Source organism: Fulmarus glacialis, unplaced genomic scaffold (assembly GCF_000690835.1).
Source record: "Fulmarus glacialis isolate BGI_N327 unplaced genomic scaffold, ASM69083v1 scaffold8256, whole genome shotgun sequence".
NCBI classification, from domain to species: domain Eukaryota; kingdom Metazoa; phylum Chordata; class Aves; order Procellariiformes; family Procellariidae; genus Fulmarus; species Fulmarus glacialis.
Window position 1 is genome coordinate 24779 of NW_009218684.1, and position 20497 is coordinate 45275.

General features: G+C 39.3%; 1 protein-coding gene across 1 annotated transcript; it reads right to left on the reverse strand.

The window, feature by feature from the left end:
- Positions 1-474: 474 nt before the first annotated feature.
- LOC104078463 (ankyrin repeat and sterile alpha motif domain-containing protein 1B-like) lies at positions 475-15739 on the reverse strand (the record flags this gene model as incomplete). Its single annotated transcript, XM_009580110.1, has 4 exons — positions 475-1943; positions 3157-3324; positions 10954-11091; positions 15653-15739. Coding segments are annotated over 4 exons (504 nt in total), but the record flags the coding sequence as incomplete, so codon positions are not given.
- Positions 15740-20497: the final 4758 nt, after the last annotated feature.

Genomic DNA, 20497 nt, shown 5'->3' on the forward strand with positions numbered 1-20497 from the left:
AGCAATGATAAAAAGATACACGAAGCACTGGGACTGTACAACTTCATTTTATTTTGTGTGCTTTTATAGGATATAAATAAATGACAAAATTACAAAATTTATAACTGGAAGCCCAAGCATATTTACATAAGTATTTGTTGCAGTGAGGCTACTATTTACTGTTCTCCTATACAATTTCCCTTTTGGTACCATATTTTTAGTGTTATTTTTTTACTGTCAGTTGACTACGTACATATCAACAGTGAATAGGCAAAATATGTACAAGGAACTATTTTGTTCAAGTAAATTGAATACTGTATTAAAAGTATGTCATCACTCAGCGCTATGATTAGGTTTAACTAAACCGTATACAATTATCAGGTTTAAACCAAGTTCAATTATCCGTTTTTTGGAATTTACCAACTGATGATTCTAACTGAAAATCTCAGCTGGATATGAAATAATAATTAAAAAAACATTAAGACAACCACACAATTTATCAATATCTCTATAATGAACTTCAAAATGATTCACAATTTGACTGGATAGAACAATATACGTTAAAATGTCATTTTTCTCCTATAGTGATATTTGTACTGTTATAATTTCAGTTCTACATAAATATACATCATGGTATTATACAAATACTCCACAGACATTAAAAAAATTAAAACACTTCAAAGAAAATGTAAGTAAATCTTATTTAATCAAATATTAAGCAAATGCTTAACTATTTTGTTCCATGAAAACATTTTTATTACTTTGGAATTTTTTTCTTTTTCTCGCTATTTTTATTTAGAAAATGTTTTGCAGTAGAATTTTATCAACACTCTTCCAAACAAGCTTTCTGTGACAGAAATCTTGATAGCAAAATCCATGGTTTTGACTTTTTTTAGAACCACTGAGATTATTTCTTTAAAAATACTAGTAGAATGCATGGCTATAGCAATGTTGAACTGCATAAACTGTATGTAGGTGTAGTAGAATGACCATTCCACTTTCATTCCAGACTGATCACATGGAACATCCAGTGCACTGATGCTACAACTCTTATAATTTTCATAATGCTGCAATAGCAGTGGTTTACTTAACTTTAAAATAAACAATATTTGTCATAATTAATCTGGCTTCCTTCCATAAATATTCATATGTTTTCCTATAGTACTTCTCTTCCATAAAAATATCTAATAAATGTTTTCTGTGCATTATCAATACCTTTTTCTAACCATTCATAAAACTCTGATCCTTTGTTACAATGCAGGAGGTTCCTATTTCTATAGAGGATCAAAGGACACCAATGATTACATATAAAACCAGCGCACACAGAAATCAGGGTGCCTAATTTCTTGTCATTTTAATGAGTTCTTTATTCAACACAGTAATTACTAATGAATTCAGTGGTTTCACAAATGCTCTATTTATTAATTCTGGTTCTATTTCAATTAAAAACTGCCAAGATTTAAATAAAAAACCAATCAAATCTTCTACTCATAGGCAGCATTAGTGTTAGTTTAGAGACCTTTTGTTTTTTTTTAAAAAGTAGAATTCTAAAATAAGAAATCAAAGAAAGCACTGTGGCAGAGTCACAAGGGAGAACTGCATGAAAAATAAGGTTTCGCACTCCTCTTGTGGACTGTAATTTTAAAAGTCTTCATGTAGTGTCATTCTTCTGTCAGTGCTGCAGGAAGAAGAACATCACCAGAAATGACTGTCAGCCTTTTTTGTTAGTTACAAGGCCACTCATACAGTGCAGTCTTCCTCTCTGCTGGATTGAAACGTTGCCATAAAGGAAAGGCTGTGCTGTGACTGCTTGGCGTGCAAGGCACAACAAGGAACAGGGGGACAGTTTTGTATCAGAAAATCGTAGTTTCATACTTGGTATTAATGCCTCTTTTGGCTTCTTGTCCAGGTTCAACAATCCATGGTAGATTCGCAAGAGTCTTTTGTTCAGATGGATCTATCTGCTTTAAGACACATGCAAACATACAGACGGTTACCATCTCTGCGCACAGCGTTTCTAGCAGAAGTTTTTTCTTTAAACGAACAGAACACAAATAAATCCTCTATCGACAAGGTCCTACAGCAGCAAGTGCAGTGCTCTACACTCCCATGTACCCTCGGTTGCCTTCTTTTTCCTCTTTAGATCAGAGCTGTGTCTATCCCCAAGCTATAGGGCATCATAGGTTGTTAAAGCTATGCTTAAAGCTAGACTTGATCCTGAGAAGTCCTTTTGTTACTGAAACAGTTGATTGCATCAGGAAATGTTCTTTCTCTATAATTTTATGGATGTAGATTCTGTGGCAATGGATGACAAAGTATACAGCAATACATTTTTTCCCCCCTTCCTCTCATCCAATAATTAAGTATCACAGAGTATGGTTCTCACTTTACAGCCAGTCAATATAATACAGTGTGCGGTCATTTTTCCCCTTTCTCTCCCAAGTCACCCTGATTTAAAACAGTTTTCATAATTTTTTTTAAAAGCTCTACCATAAAAGACTCTTCCTCTGCCATCTATGCACTTCAGGAGGGCACTTTAAAGACAATCAATATGTAGGCTCCAATGAACTTGGATTCTTAGGAGTTTGGGATTACAAAGAAAATATTGAAAAGGCATATTGAATCCCAGTTTTGGAACAGGAGGGTCTGCCGAGGATTAAAAAAAAAAAAAGAAAAGGGTAAGAAAAGAAGTTGCTTGGTGTGACAAGATAATTGTAAATTGATTTGGATTTGTAGTTTGATTCAGATACATATGCAGTGACGTGAATCAAACAAGTTTGGTGCTAATTTTATTTCTTGATACGAGATCAGGAAAGCCCATGGAACCACACAGTTTTAGAGGTATGCATTAGCTGTGACCCTCAGCACATAAAAAAGCACAGTACATTAGAACTAGACCAAATCAATTAAAGCTCTGCAGTTACTATAAAAGACATATGCGCAACACCAGCCAAGCAACATCTTAAACTGGAGGAATCTGAAATGAGCGGTTGTTGGAAGCGGTTGCCCGTGCTGCGGTGACACAACCCTACTGGCTGATGAGCAGAGGTGGCACAAGGGAGACATGGAGCATTTCTGACCCAACAGGTATATTTATTTATACACCTTCTACGTATATCAAGTCTTAACTGTATAGCTGAATTTTGTTCTTTGCATGCACCACTACTTTCTACTTACCACTGACTTCCGAATACTAACACGTGGTTTGGGAATAGGCTTGGAGGGTTTATTTTCAAAGCTTTCTGGGAGGGTTGAAGAATGGCCCCCTTTTCGTGCTTGTAGTGCAAGCTGATAGGCCACCTCAAATGCTTGTCCTAGCGTAAGAATGATTTCGTAAGCTAAATTCTGGAACAAAACAAAAACAGTTAAAATTGGAGTGAAGTTGAACTATCGTCAGATACATGAAGTGGGGCAGTACTGTCTACAGAAGTGATTTGTAATGTAAATAATTAAAATCACACTGGTAATAACTTCCTAAGTCTCTGCAATATTTACATCTGTCATTTGATTTCTCATTGATTAAAAACAATCTAAATGTAATTTATTGTACTGAAAGTAATTACTGAAACTAAAACCTTGAAAACATTGTCTCACTAAACATGAAAACAGGAGTGGGCGAGTGTGCGTCATCTCTTTTTAGAACAAGTACATTAGCCCCCCCAACTTCCCCGCTCACCCCGTACCCGCTGCTCTCAAAATCCCACCCATCTTGCACTACTGCACCTATCTGACGTTCCACCTTGCTCTATTTCGGACCTCCTCTGCTGACCCGTCCTCCTCCAGGGCTGGCAGCCCGACGCGCGCCCTCCCCGGGCGTGCGCCTCGGGATGCTTTGTGCTCTCACCGAACAGCGCGGGAAGGGGCTGCAGCCTTGGTGTGATGCCTCCAAAAGGACAAAAAGCAAATGGTGAAAGCGCGTGCTCTGCTTCACAGATGCGGTGCACCTATGCATGCATGAAAGTCGGTGCTCTGCTTCAAATGCACGTTTCAAGTGCTAGGGCAACCTTCTCATGGTTTTGCTCTCTAGAAGTAAAAATGTTTGAGCTTAAACCGTGTGTATGACTAAAGAAGTCAGGCTCTTAAGACTAAGACCAGTTTGGTGGTAAGTTCTCATTGCATATGTGGAAGAAAATCTGTCGAAAACTTTATAAAGTATGAATGAGGATCCAGGGGGTTGGTATAAGTATTTTTTCAGTACAGTTTTACATCAACTAAAAAGCAGCTGAGAGTGTCAAATTTGACCTGTAAGTGCATTTCTATGGTAATTTTTTTTCAGGTTTGTGGGTTTGTTTTGTAGGCTCCTACTAGAGCCTATTTCTAGGCTCCTAACTTCCCAATACCGTTTCGAACCCCTGCAAAGCAAATGCAAGCTGCAGGCCTGCCTCCTTATGTCCTGCAGTCTCCTTAAAATAATTCATAAATCTGATGTAATTCAGAAGTTACCCTCTCCTTCCTGAACCTCTGCAGCCCATAGTTGGAAGCAATCCTGCATTGCTTTGAAACTAGGTGATCCCTTAAAATTCCCACGGTTCTAATAGAATTTTAAATGAGATACCTCTTTAGCTAGTCAAGTCTAACTGTTGAGTTTGCAATAAGCCAGAAAGCAATGCAAGACACTTGGCAGTACACTATCTGCCCTTCAATCATTAAAACACAGTTAAAAGGACAAGCATTTTATTTCATGCCTTTCACTGTAGCCATGAAGAAATTCCATCCCTTTGTTATCACACATGTATAGTGAGATAGTATAGGCTAAATTGAGCATATGTAGCTCATTATAAGAGCTTCTTATAAAGGTGCCAGCTCTGGTCTTTTTTAGGTCAGAAAAAAACCAGTTATGCTCCTCCCCTGGGATATGCTCTCAGCTGTTATGACTGCAGTCACAACAGCAAGATAGCCAAAGTTTCATAGCTTCCCAAATAAAAATGTCTGCCTGATTTGATAGCAGTAGTCTCCAAGTTGTCTCCCCTTTAACTTAAGGAAACTGGCCAGGACCGAGAAACACTGAGGATGCAGTTTGCCAGTGGAGTAATAAATGAAAGGCTAAAGAGACTATTATAAAGCGCCTGCCTTCTATCAGAACGCTGGCTATGAAATTGAGACCAGCAGAGTATAATTGTTAAAAATGTACAGAATAACATTATTTGAAATGGAGTGTGCCTATTAGTAGGACAAGATTATTATTCTAAAGACATCTTAATCTGCTGTCGTGACAGTAAGATAGTGTACTACATCAGCAGGGGATTGTCTACAATGGATATTATTATTGCTAAGGAATACTTCAACAGGACAGGGTGTAGTAATGGCTTGGAGAAAAAGTAGACTGTAATACTAGTGTGACTGAGAAAATGCGCCATCCAGTGTGACATACAAAAAGGTCACCGAGAGACAGGCCTGAAAAGCTCTGAGATAAGAGTGGAGACAAGCAGAGAGTTTGCCATGCTGAGCTATAAATCTAGCCTGGGTCCTGCATCTTGTCAGAAGCCACTATGATTTGTTTTCTTTCCTAGTCTGTAAAATGAAAAAATAGGCCTGCCTGGAGCCTGGGAGCCATTGGAAACATATAACTGTTTCTATGGTTAATAAATATTTGAAATACAGCAAATAGAACATTCACTGTTCTGTTCAATATTCAAAATGTAAACTGACCGGTAACATGAATTTCATACATTGTGTGCTGCGATAGAGCCTTGACGAAGAGAAGTCTGAAAATGGGGGCAAGGAGGGCTTTAAAATTGCACCTTGCAAAATTTAAAAACCACAGCTGCAAAATTGTATTTTGAAAAAAACAAAAGTAAGTAAATTTGGTTTGAGGAATTTCTCACCTGTAGTCCTAGGAGAGGAATATGAGGATTAGAGTTTGTATGGATTCTTGCATGGGCTATACCAGAGAGGTAAGAGCGGAATTCCCTTTGGGATGGGGGCAGAAAACCAAACCACAAAAGCCGTTGTGGAAATTCTTCTGATGGAGTGAGGAGACCATCTGATTATTTTACATGTGGCACAAAAGGAAGGAAACAGGTCTGCCTCCCCGGAAGATGCTTGGCACAAAAGTTATAGGCCCCCTGGTCACCATAGAAGACATTGACCCTTACAGCACCCCACTGAGCTCCTTGGAAAGGAGCAAAACTGTTAGGACCACGGTGGTTCTGAGGCTGCTACAAGCCTGTTCTTTGCTCGGCACAGCAGAGGAGGGAAGTGAGTAAGCTAACACCTTTAAGCAGCAATTTCTGGGAGATGAGAAATCGAGGTCAATTGCTGCCTTTGCCACGTAATGTTACAATTCCAAGTCCCAGTGCAAGTCTGAGTCAGGATTCTTCAGCCGCTTTAATTCAGCCAACCTATTACAATGGCTAATTGTTCTGTTACATTTTAACTCACTTCTACTGTGTAAGTTGCAGCAGGCACTGCTCCTTCGTTGTGTTTTCATGCTTCTGTAAAGCTATTTCAAGGCTTCAGGAATATTTTAAGAAAGAGAGTAAGATTTCTGTCTTTTGAGTGATAAAAACTTAAAATGTCACTTGCAAAGGAATTTTTGGAAAAACTAGCATTTTGCCTTCTTGGGAAAGCGCTTTTCATATAATGAGGATTTTACAGGTTTTTCCTTTTAGGTGATGATTTTTTCCTTCTTTAAGATCAATGTCAAATCTGGTCTTTTTTGAAGACTGAATTTACTGAAGAAGCTTCCTTTGGAGCCTCTCAGACGATTAGTGTGAGCTACCCATCACATCGGATGTGCAGGAATGTCAGTTTGGACACCCCGTGTTCAAGCTACCGAACTTAAAATCACAGTTGGCAAAAACGGAACAGAACCGAGTATATGGAACCTTAACTTGAAAAATCTGAAAAATCCCATCCCAGTTTAAAATATCCATTCCCTGAGATGTAATCAGTTGCCTACTTCTTAGTTGTAAAAAAAATCTTCAAGGCCAAATGTTGAGGATTTCTACTATAAGAGCCTGACAAGAAGAGAAGGTTACTTACTAGTAACGGGAGTTCTTTCAGATGCAGAGCTGACATACATATACACTTACACTATTAAGTGTACACATGCTTCATCCCTCCAGACCTCAAAACTTTTACTTTTAGGGGGATCTAGAAAGGACGTGGATTTGTCTGCGCTTTCCAATGTGTCAGCCTTCGTGCATTCCAGGGGAAGAAAGCTCAGCTGGCCAAAGACGGTATGATGAGACCAACATGGCTGGCATTTGCTTGTAACATCTGTGGACTCCTGGGCTGCACGAGGCTTTCGTGATCAGGCACTCCTGCAACTTAAATTCTTGATCCTTTCTCATTCTGGATTTAAAGCAATCATGGAAGGCAAACTCTTCTGAATCCATCTCTCTCTTCTAATGTGGCACAGAACGACATCTTGTACGCAATGGGAGGATGGAAACAGGCCTTCAAAGTGGGCCTTTCAGGCTGTTGCAAAAGCCACTGATGTAGACGAGAGAGCAGAGATTCATTTGCTCATGAGCTGAAAGCTCCTTGTACCTGAGTGTGCTCCATCTCAAGAAGTTTGCCAGGAGCAACTGAAACGGTTTGATGCATTCCACCTAATATTCCCAAGACAGGGGACTGTCTGGGCATTCTGTCTCTGGATACTGCAAAGTAAAGAAGTTTTCTGTTCTGGAGACATGGGGATGCCACACTGATTGTACCTGGATGATCCTCTGAACACAGAAAAAATGTATAAAGTCCCCTAATCCCCTGGAAGAAGGCAATGAACAGAACTTTGAGACCCGAATGCATGCTTTTTCTTCTCTGCTAAACATGTATACCAGCAGTTTACAGTTCTTACCCAGCTTAAGTCTGTGCAATGAAGGACAAAAGAATACAGAAAAGAAGAAAAAAGTCTTTGTGTTATGTAAAGCACCAGTCTAATCCTTGGCATGAGCAAGGGCAGAAATTGTTCCCATTTATGCCGGTTGTATTCTATTCACAGGTGCATTGGGCAATGAAGGAATATCTGATGGAAATTACTTTGGATGCCTCCCATATATGAACCAGAACTTGGTATAGGAACTGTTACGGTGGTTTGTTTCTCCAGAGGGAATCCTTTACTGGTAGTTTTAGGGCTGCTTTATAAGTGAATGAGAGTGAAGTGGATTTCAACTATTGAGCAGTAAAGCCTCTTCTTCCCCCAAACCTTGTCCCCTTCCGTATTCTTTAATCAAGTCTGATGTTTCTGCAATTTTGATGATAGATTTTAATTCTGAGTAGAGAAGTTACATGTACAGTCACTCCTAAATAGTAAGTATCAGTAATACTCGTGGTTAACATGTCACTACACTAAAATGCTTTCATATCTGCAAAAAAATTGTTCTTGCCCACAACTGAAGGACCTAAGCGAGTAAAATTTTTTTCATACCATTGCATATATTGTATTACCATAATATATATGATTTAAGATGCATCTTTTTTACACCTTATTGTGGATTTCTACCATTTTAAACCTTATTTTTCTTAATATGATCGAACTTCTATCCACTGACAAATGGATAGGACTGTTTCTATTACCAAACTGGAAGATCAGGCTAACGTGTGTTAGACTTTAAATAGAAAATTTAATTTACTGTATGCTTGTGCTTCTGAATATCTAGCTATTTTTTATGGAGCTTGTACTGCATCAGAAATGCTAGATCCTGAGAAATAAAAAAACACAGAAAGAGAATATTTGAGTAGGTAACACCCCACTAAGGATTATGTTGCAGGAGAAAACTAAGTTAAGACAGTTAGACATTAAAGTTTCTATACTGCTTAAAATAGCCATTTAAAGTGCTTGGGGTATTAAATGCTCCTCCTAAGGTACAGGAAGTGAGCAAAATGTTGTAATTATTCCTGGATCACTATTCTTTCCTTGCCAAGCCAGGAGAAAATGAATTTCATCTGCTATACCTGGGTCTATGTTTGTGCTTGATTATTAAACCTATAAATGAAACTGCAGTACTTTGAAACAATTAAGAAGTATTTAAATGGATCAGGAGAAATAATAACCTCACTCAATCAGTCTAATTTCAGTTGATTCACTTATCACTAAAATCTATATAATGTAACATCTTGTCGACCATGGTCTAACTATTTTTAACACAATTTTGAAGTTTTTTATACTCCCTGTGGACACTAAAATGTCAGCAGAGAAGTTAAACAACAAAAGCACTGAACCAAAATGCTAAAATTCCTTCTAACCTACCTTCCTGTACATCTTTTTATTTAAACTATCCTACATGCTATCGCTCTGCAATAGCGATTGACTATTTCCCCAGCCACAAATAAAATGTCTCAGTTCAGATTTTTTTTTTTCTATTTAACTTATTTATATTCGTGTAAGCATGTTTCAAGAATTCATACACGTTATACTATATTCAAATATTTTTTCTTGAATGATTTAAAGTTTTAATAGCATTTTAAATTTCTCTTGTGCTTAACTCAAATGGCAAGTATTCCTGAAGTTTCTGGACAATAAACCCTCTTAGTCCTAAAAATTAGAGCCACTACTTATTTCACCAAATTCAGCTGAAAACAATATGACTTGATTAATCGATACGTATTCATGATTTCTTGAAACTAGTAGTCTGTGCATCACCATCTGAGAAGCATAAATACAGGAAGAACGTAGTCATTTTCCACCAAAATAACAGGAGCTGTAAGGACTTTTGCTGAAATAACATTTTTGAGATTTTTTTTTAGGTGAGAAGCTTGGAACAAGAAAGTAAGAATTAAAGCATTAATTTGCTATTTTCAAAATAAAAGCATCTTTTTTGAAAAGGAAAAGGTGCTGCTAAAATAAAATTTCCCCAAATTCCACATCTGCATTATTTGGTAAGCTAAAACGCCCACTGACACATCAAGAGAGCAGAGAACAACAGAAGGGCCAGCTAATAATAATAATCTGTTGACAATTACAGGGATAACCTCTTACACAGGAACACAGAAAGGACAATGCTCTGCACAGATCTCTGTTATCACAGATGTTTCAAATCTTTCAGATTCAGTGTGGTAGCCAAATATTCCTAGGACCTCTTCAGATAAGTAATTAGTTACCTGTGTGGTCTCTTCTTTGTCAGATCTGTAAGTGTTTCGGTTCCCTGGTTACAGTAAATACAAAACTTTTCATACATTCTCTACACATTTGCAGAGGAAGTTTCAGTTTTCCAGTTCATTCAATATAATGTCAAAAAGTCTAAACAATATTTAGAGAGATGTTGGATCTATTGGGACTGATCCAGCTTAACACTGAAACACTAAAACTCATGGAACAGCAGGGTTGAGAAATCTGAAGAAATCACTTACTTACTGTGGTAACATCTCATCTCCGACCCAAAAAGCAGCCCACATCTGCATCATGCACGTGGGACGTGTCCAAGCTCAAAGGGCCGCCACAAGAAAGTGTCCAACCCTCTCACCCCTTGTTTCTGGCATGGGACGGACCCACGAGGGTAAAAGCCAAAAGGCTGGACATCACCAACCCAGTCCTTCCCTGACTATATGGGCAGTACAACATAGTCAAAAACGCAGGACACCCTGCAGACTTAGTTTAAGCTTGTGCCTGAACCCTCCTCTTAGCAGGACTGCGCACTGTATGTAACGCACATTGATCCAGTTCTGATTTGTTTATTTGGTGTGTGCTGAGATTTCAGAATGGGTGGCCAAACCCGCTTGTTACAAACTTCTTGGAAGGCTATAGCTTAGGTTAGAAGAATTACGTGTCAAGACTTGTATGAAAAGCTACTCGCTAAGTTTATGGTCAACAGCTGAGCTTACAGAGGTGAGTTATTTCAGATGGGAAATGAGATAATCTTTGCTCTTCCCCAGAAATTTTCTTTTACTATGCCATAGTAGATTAGTCTTTTCATGTGGTAAATGAATGATACCTTCCATTAATCACCATATACCCTGAAAATGTTTTAATAGACTTAAAGAACTATTACTATTACAAAGAACTACTAAATGAAGTATCTTCTATAAACTGACCACGTCAAACGCAGTGAATACATGGCAGTAGTGATGATTAGTCTTCAAGTCTTTAGTGATGTACGCAAATGTAGAAAGGTCTTCAGGGTCTTGTGCAGCACAGGAAATGTTACGGATTTCATGTTCAGCAATAATATTCTGTTTAAAAAAAATATTTTCAATCAATTTAGGAATTAAATGTAAAAGAGCTGTAAAAGGTGTGTTTTTAGGTATGCATTTATGCTCATCTGCTGTGCTGAAGTATTTCAGAAGTTTCTTAGTAAGAAGAGATTTAACACACCCCATGTGTGATCTTACACAGGTCATTGGAATTTTGACCCTCTCCAATGATATCTAAAATTGCCAATAATCTGGTAGGAAACAATTACATTCTAGAGTCTTCCCTATGAGTCCGCTTGAGTTTTGTACAGTTTATTCAGTATCCTATGACAAAGAGACATCTTTCCTGGCATACAGCTGTAAATACAGTTTCAAAGCACTATATGAGCATCTTATGATGCTGCTGGTTGCCTGTATAATGATCACTACATGACACTGTTTCAGTCTACTGACAGACAGGATCTGGTGAAAACCAACAGGCTCAATATCCAGTTTTTTGCATGTGTTGTTTGACAAATTTTAGCTATACTTTTTCAAGAGGAAAAGACACCAAACATCACTTAGAATTGAAACCCTTGAAAGGCTTCTGCTTAGTAAAAAGATAACTACAGGAGGATCTGGCAACTTTTCTCCACTTACTGACAACAGCATCCTGTAAGAGAGATGTAGAAAAATTAAACCATTCATGCACCGAGCAACACCACTTGCAACAGCCAATGTAAGCTATAGCATACTACTGAGATAGAGGTAGGGCATGTCTGTCCGATGAAATAAAAAAAAAGCTGTTTTAAAGCTTTGGAGAAAATTATGAATATTCATTACATAAATTGCTGACATGTAATTATTGTGTTCAGGCCAAAGGAACCACGAAGCCAGAGAAGAAGATACTGCAGAGTGGCTTATGATTAGGCCTTGCTTCAGCAACACACGCATTTCAAATGATTTATTTAAACCGAAGAATGATTCATTGAATATGAATTTACTTAGCAGTTAGTTTATACACTTTTCTGAATTGTGGCCTGACTGGCTGTAGCTCTGGCTTTTCCACAAAAACCCAAAGTGAATGAGCCTCCTGCAGCATGACATCGCTATTGCACCACGGCACACGCGACGTCTGTAGTGTCCCGGGCCCTCCCAGAGCCACCGTTTGCTGCTGCCTCAGTGGCATCTGTCCAAGTTAAAACAATCTCTGAGCACCTCTGGTTTTCCCTCAGCCCCCTCTTTTCCTTCCCACATCCTCTCCTCCCCCTCTTTTTTTTTTTTTTTTAAGAACAGAAATATATGCACTTAGAATGCTTTGCCGTATCTTCTTTCATTTGCTAAGTGGCAACTTTCCCCCTTGCATGTAGGTGTCAAGTTTTCAAAAAGACATATTAATATATCTAATCGAAGAAATCATGGCTTAGGAAAAATCTTAATAAAAAGCATTCCAAATTTCAAACTACGGAAAACCCAAGATAAGGAAACTGTTACTGAAGAAATGAAATAATCCTCGTAATCTTAAAGTGTTGCAACATACTTGATTATTTCTGTTTAATGCATTATTCATAATAATGACAAAACCAGTACTTGTGTTTCAATATATGCTAATTTCTAACAACACGTATAATCTCTGCTTAACAATCATTGTCCTTTTATGTTACTTTAAGCTTTGCTTTGTTCTCAAATTGATAACTTTTACCCTGAATAAAGATTTTGATGAGAATTACAATTATACCAAAAACAGGGATTTAGATATCCAGCGATATAGCTGTAATACACTGTCATCGATGTTGTATTGGCAAAATTGTAGTTTAGAAGGCAGAAAGAATTAAAGCTTGGAAGGTCTTAAAATCATGTGAAATATTTATGCCAAATCATGAGCCACAAAGTAATCACCTGAAGTTATGCAGTGTATGTGAAGAGAGCTCTGCTATGCTGAAACATTTCTGAGGTGACCAGGGCTTGACACAGGGCTTTGCACTTTAGTCAAAACTCACGGAGATTATTTTAATGTTTTAACTTTAAACCAAGTGAAGTTGGAATCATATCCATATCAAGTTTATTTCGAATAAAAAGAGCTATACCTAAAATAAATCTTCTGGATGAAAATTAGTAGTGAAATTGAGCTTCTTCCCTAGCTTCTATAGGATATCCTCTGTGATCGCCTTTCAAAATTAAACATGTTCTCAGTGCACGCGTTTACTGTTTCCTAGGGTCACTACTCCAGTAGACCCATAGTCTTATTTCTGTGGAAATTACAAGGCTATGAACCAGCTCGCTGTTCTGGGTACACTCCTCAGGCATTGACCGACACTGTACAGTCATCGTTCTAAAATTTGTCACTGAGTTTGTCAAGAGAAACCTCCGGCGCTTCTGAAAAAAGCCGGGAAGCTGAAAGCCAGTTCTGGTTCTGCCAAGGAAACACCTTTGAGAGACGAGGTTTTTGCTAAACAGCCTTCTTTTTGCTCGCCTACCTCGTGTCAGACGATCCCCCTCCTGGCAGAAATCATCCAGAAGTTAGGGTTAGCTGTGACCCACGAGAAAATTCTGCAAGTCTGCTTTTTCCTAAGCAGCAGTTTCTTTCTGGCCTCACTTGCAAAGAAATGGTGTCATGTCAGAGTGGTGTCATGCCAAGCTTCAAGGCGCCACTGAAATAGCTGTCGTGGAATGAGGTCAGGGCCCCTTTGTCACCTGAAGCTTTGCCTAGTACAGGTTCTTAGCTTGGTGGCATAAAGGAAAAGGATGAACAGCCATGAGAGCTGAGTTTTCAAGCACATAACTGCTAGCTATTTTTGTCATTAAAAAGTATGCATTTATTGCTAAGTGGTGCCCAGCGCTGTCAACTACAAGCTCATACGGAAGCGGTACAAGTCTGAAGAGCATCTCACCTTAGTGCTAATCTGTTTTGGGTCTTGAAGGAATTGGGTACAGCACACTGTGGACAAGGCTGATAACAACGCTCCTGGGAGAGTTGCAGGCTATTACCTGGTTTTTACAGAAGGGAAAGGCAGTGCAGATTTTGAACTGGAGAGAAAGCAATCTACCACTTGCGAAAAAACACAGGACTCTGGCACTATTTACCTCCACCAAACACATCTATTGCACTACTAGGCATAAGATTTCAGTGGGACTGGTCTAGAGCCACCTAATGCAATTTGCCAAACTTCTTTCAAGTTTCCACCTTACATAAGATTATATGCACTGTGCAAAGAGATACTGGAAGCTCCTTTTACTCTGATTTTTTTTGTAAATCTAAGGACATTGCAGTTACATCCTTTACACTACAGAGGAGATTTAAGAGCTGACAACAGCCTTATCCAACTTAGAGTTAATAGCATTACAATGTCCTGATTTATGCCCTGCACATCAGAGAAGGAAATGAGGGTTGTAGAAGCTCAGTTTTGAATCAATGGAAGAAAAAGGAGCTGACAGGAATCCCTGGCCTCTCTGCTCTGGCAAGTACACCAGACTTGACATAACAGTAATTTCACCTCTGTTTTTCTTTCATGCCATTTTCTAACCCTAGATACGGCTTCCAAACTCTAGCAGAAGTTCACAAATCTTCTTTCATTCCTTCACTTAAAACCCAGTTCTAGTTACACACTCTTAAAAACTGACTGGCAAGTTTGACGGATACTGGGTTGGATGTATCCTGTGGTCTGAATGTTCAGCAACACAAAGCAGTTACACACATTATTAACCTGGTCAGGTAGCTGGGTTGTCAGATTTATTTTTTATATTGCTTAGTGAGTTTTAGTCACGTAACAGAAAAGATAATTTCTTTTCTATTCATATGCAAGCATCAGTATGGATTGCATTTTCTTGCCATTTTAGACATCCGAAGAAGAGAAAGTCATGCATTACTTTACTCCTGCTTACAGAGCCTGTACATTTTACTTTAGCTAAGCAATAACCCATTGCTCTACCCATCACTGAGTTCTCTGATCTCTCAATTTCTGATTTTGTTTTTGGGGTTTTTTTAAAGATGTTGGATGTATTTTAAAATGTAAGAAACAAAGCACAGGGGCATTGCCACACAGGAAGATGAAAAAAATATGGAATAACAACTGTTAAGAAGCTGCTGCAGTTCAGGGAGTCAAATGGCGTACCAGGAAAACAGCTCTCAGAGAGGCTCTGACATTTGAAAAGGACATTCAAGGCTCATGTTTCTTATTCTTACAATGGCCAGCCCTGGATAAAACCTTGCATCTTTATTCTTCATTGAGACATCTCTATTTTTTTTTTGTCAAAATTATATTAATGAACAAATATATATATATTTTCTGCATATTTAAGGAACTGTATAGGGAAGAATATGGTAAAGGATTCCACAGAGGCTCCCTGCCAAACGTCTTCTGTGATAAGCTTGCCTTTTAATGGCAGAAGGTTGGACACAATGTTCTCCAAATGAGCCATTAAAGCTGCTTCACTTGTCCTCCAGACTGAGTTTCTGGAGAACGACAATGAGATCATATCCGTTTTGGAGAGAAGAGAAAAAAGAGAGGAAAACACAAAGTGCAACTCTCTCCCCGCTCTCTCCCGGTGCTCTTACAGAGCCAGCCTCATGGGTATTCCTATTTGTGAGAAATAAAAGCTAATATTGAACAATTGCACATACCTTATTTGTTGCATCAATAAATTTGACTCCCTTGTAAGAGACAGACAGGACAATGGTTGGTACTTTCTTCATTTGTTCTGTAGACTTCTGAAATCAAAATGAAGATGCTGTTAGAGTTGTGTTGCGTTGCAAGAACAGTGCTTTCTCTTCTTCTTCTGACAAATCACATAAGTCAAAAAAAAGGTACTTATCCAAATATTTGACTTTTTCTTGAGCTGACTATGCTCTGGGCTTTTGAAATAGCTGCCTTGTAGTTATAAAACTAAAAAGAGCTTTACAGTTTGTTGCGAGGATGGTAAAAATTCTCCTTTTTCCTAGCACAATGGGAAGAGAATGAAATAAGTTTGCCAGGCTTAAAAAGACCAGTCATGCAATCAGGGGTTTCCCAAAACGTGCGTGTTTAAGACATCAGTCTGATATGCCCCGTTCATCGCTGCCTCCCCTCTTCCTGCCCTGCCCAGCTGTAGAAACCACCAGCGCGGTACTCCTCGTAGTCCTGTTTCTTTGCTGCAATTAGTTGTTATTTAGAAATATTTCACTCCCTTGCCTTCTTGCAGTTGTATTTGTGACAGGAGGTACCCCTGCAGCCCTCTAGGCCTGCCAGTCAATCTGTCAGTCCAACGTTGTACCTTGTCACGTCTGACCGTCTGCACTTCCTCGACTGCAGCTGCTACTGGAAGCTGCTTTACACATGAATTAGCACAGAGGTTTATTCTGCATTCCCTCAGTGCCAGCTTCTCTTACATACAGTTCATGTCTTCCTATAAGGCTTTTTTTTTTTTATGCTGGTTTACTTCTGGTGTGCCTTCAACGTGATGCACAGACTGGGTAAATGTTTGGGATAGATTCTCTGCAGAAAAATCTGTTGATTAGTTTACAGATTAAATTTACTAAAACAACCCCAAAACCAACCAACCAAAAAAACAAATATGGCATAATAGTTTATAGCTGATTTGAATCCTTTTAAGGTGGAAGGCAATGATGGACTAGGCTATTTTATACAAAACTACTGTAGATAAATAAAGTAGATAACGATCAGAGAACATTCACTCATGGGAGTATCTGCAAACAATCACAGAGATCAATCAAACATTTTCTTGAGAGGAAAGGGTAAGTTCAATTACAGCTAAATATGAAGAAACATCAGCACACAGAATGAGAGTGTAAGCACGCTGAAAGGTCTAGAATTGGCACCTACAAAGATCATTAGAGCAGCTGAACAAAAGTAGCAGCGGTGGTTTTGTATTCTTCAAGAAAAATGAAACAGCATAGATACAAGCTTGAAAACACAGACTGTATCTGAAAAAAATATGTCTGAAAAATAAGTGATGCTAACACTAGAGAGCAAAACAAACAAACGCCTAAAAGAAAAAAACCTGTAATCAAGTCCCCTTATCAGATCTCGTTCCTTCCAGAATCAAATGAGACTCCTTTTTTGCCAGCATAAAATTCAAAGCTACAGATCCAGCTACGTTCTGCAATTAGTGTCCGTGCCATGAAGGCTAAAACCTGTAATTAAAGTTTCAAGGAGAGCCCCACCCATCCGTGTAATAGAGAGGACTGTTGCATCTCACAGTATCAAATGACAAGAGGCTCAAGACGACAATCAAGTATCAATTTATCCTGGAGAAAGCTTCTTCCAGCCAGAAGGCTAGGCACTTTTAAAAAATGAAAGCTTAAATGGTAAAACGTCCTGAAGAATCTAACAAATTCTGAAGGAAGACACTAATCTGATTTGCACGTCTCTGAACAGAGTGGAGAAAGAAATGGTATCCTTGCCAAAAGCAGAGCAAGTACGTACCTGTGTGTTTGTGTGTGTGTCTCTAGAATAGACCTCAAATGAGCCTTTTCATAAAATTCAATTTCAATGCACAGAAAGCACGACAGTGACTGTACGGAAGCTGCAGTACATACATCTATCAGAATAACAAGCAATGTATCCCGCATATGCTCATAACCAGACAAAATATTCACAAATATGACAACATCACTTTAATCATCTGGCAACCCAGCAATCATCCAACTTTTGTCCTTTCTTTCTATCCCGACAGCTACACTCAGGAGCTCTTTGTCTCCCATTTTGATTATTGTAATTATCTCCTTCCTCGCCTCCTTAGCAGCAAAATTCCTCTTCTCCTCCAACACGCTATACAAACACGGCTACTAAGTTCATTTATTTTAGCTTTTTGGTCTAATTTGCGCTATCTTCCATTTGCCATGAAGGTGAAGCTTCCTGTTGGCGAGGCCACTTTGTACTAACCATCTGGGAGGCCTCTTTCATCTAGACCAGTAGTTCGTAATTTAATCGTCTCCCTTATCTGCTCCACATTCACCTGGGCTTGTCTAGAGCAGACCTGATCTTTAGTATTTAATCGAGGTCGTGAACTGCAAGACTGTATCTGAGTGAAATAGCTCATGAAGATACTATTAAATTATAGCTGGCAAATTAGGAAATGAATCAGAGACTGATGGGCATTTGTAATTTATTAAGCCAAACTGGCTCAGCTGGTAAGGGGCAGGGGATGTCCCTTATCAGCTTGCAAACCATACAGACCCCAGGATTTGTGCAAAGGTGTTCTGGAAGACTATAGTCCAGTGTAGAAACATGATTTTGGGAAACAATTCTGCACTTGTACCCTCATTGCAACAAACAGTTGGGGAGTGGAATAACATCCTTTGTTATTATGACAGTGCTGTCATGAAAAACACACAGCTCTATTCCCCCTGCTTGAATCCCAGTGATACAGTAACTGAAGTCCACCATATAATTATTATTTCCAAGCAGTTTGCAGACTTCAACAGTTTTGAGTTGTCATGGTGAGCTCATACTATTTGCTTGTTATTCCTCTCTTTTTAATGGAGGAGGTGCCTGCCAGGATGTGTAACGTGTTTTCAGGGATACAATATGAATACATTTCGCTCAGGCACTGTAAGTGCTTTGGCTCTAAATTCTAGGATGTTGAGATGAGTCCCACAGCTTTCATGGTCAGACATTTCACACCTCTGTGCAGGCCAAGTGGGCATCTCTGCCTGTGCCTGTGACCAGAATCTGAGAAGACAGTGGGACACAGGAGTCAGTATTCCTTTTCCTTGGGCTTTTCAGGTTCTAGCCACTGTATCAACTCCGTGAGGACATGATGAGATGACAAAATATTCTTGTCCATCTGGTGCCTCTATGGGAAGCGTATGGACTGGAGCCAAAGTTATAGGAACCACAGCTGAAGGCTGGCATTGGATGTCATGTGCATGCTGACATATGGTCTAATGCTCCAAGGCATGTTCATACCATAGCAGTACGATTAGATTTTATCTCATGTAGAAGCAATCATAGTGACAGGACCCTGTCTTTGGGCAAGTGCTCACTAGCCTGGAACTGGTCATAGTTCCCATGAACTCCATCGTTTCCGACTGTGACTTTGGCTCTCTGTTTTAATACACTTCTTTAGGAGAATCATCTGGATGAACAGCAAGCATATTCTAGGCTCATTGCCACTGCCTGTCTCCGATCAGCTGGTCATCTACATCAGGACAGATGTGCATGCCCTGTCTCCTCAGGTGCACTGCTCCTGCAGCGAGGAGTCTTAACACTGCACAGTCTGCAATGCCAGAGAGACTGAGCTTTGGTCCCACTTCTGAAATACTTCCTACCAGACAGGTAGATGACTACATGGAAGCAGGCCATGTGTAGCTCAAGAACGCTAAAGCAGGCTTGACTGCAGACACAGGAAGACGGAAGAAAGCATCACCATCCTAAAATCTAATGCGACATATGTTCCGCTTCCCCAGACCCCACAAAAGTCACAGAACCTCTTTTTCTTCAGAATAAAGAATATCAGGAATAGCAGCCTCGCCTGTATTTTGATGCAGCTGCTGCGATGAAGCTGCTTTATCCCCTCAGCACCCAGAATGGAGATCCATCCAGTGGAAGGAGGTGGAAGGCATCTTCTGCAGAATTGTCTAGTTACTACAGTGCTTGCTTTTAAGGTCTGGATTTAAGATCCTTCTGAGTTTGCATCTGAACCCACTGCTGCCATTATGCAGGAGAGTGCAAAACCCCTGAATAGCCCTGGACAGGGCTGCTCCCAATTCCTCCTTCTGAAAGTGGTCACAAAGGGATGCAAGAGCAGCGGTGCCAGACAAAGCGAGCAAGTGCAAACTTGCTTCTGATCTTGTTTATGAATTTTCTTTAGTTTCACTGAAAAAACCACCATACTCACAAGCAGACTCTAAACAGATTTCCATAGTATAGTACCACAAACTGTCTTAAGTGGGTAAAGCATTTCCACCTGTATTTTGATTTTGAGTTAAAGGCTGTGCAGAACTGCTAGACATTTACTTAGAACATAAACTAAAATCCAACCGATTTGAGATCCACCCAGCCAGTGTGCCTAACAAATCAAGGTAATTAACAATGGCTTAAGAGGCAGAGGACTTTGTTCTATGAATAAAGCAATATAAACTAGCTGTTTATTTTTAAAAAGCAAATACAAAACCTGTAACAGGAAAGGGCCTTTAACCCTTTCAAGACAGGATTGTACTGCAATACCTCGTTCTGTGCAGAACTGAGAGCACTAATCCAACACTTTTGAATACTCCTGCAGTGTACAAAACATGGTATCTCTGTGCACACACACACACACACACAAAGCAGCTGAATAAGAAATTCAGGAGCACACGTAGAATGGTGTCTGAGCAAGATGCTCACTCGTTCACTTGATATACTGTAGCACATGGTGTAATCCAGCCCACTCTCAAAATGCTTTCATCTCATCTATTTATTTCCTGCCAGGAGGAAACGGGATACACTGGTACTTCTTTCTCTCCATCATTTACCAGCAGTCCTGG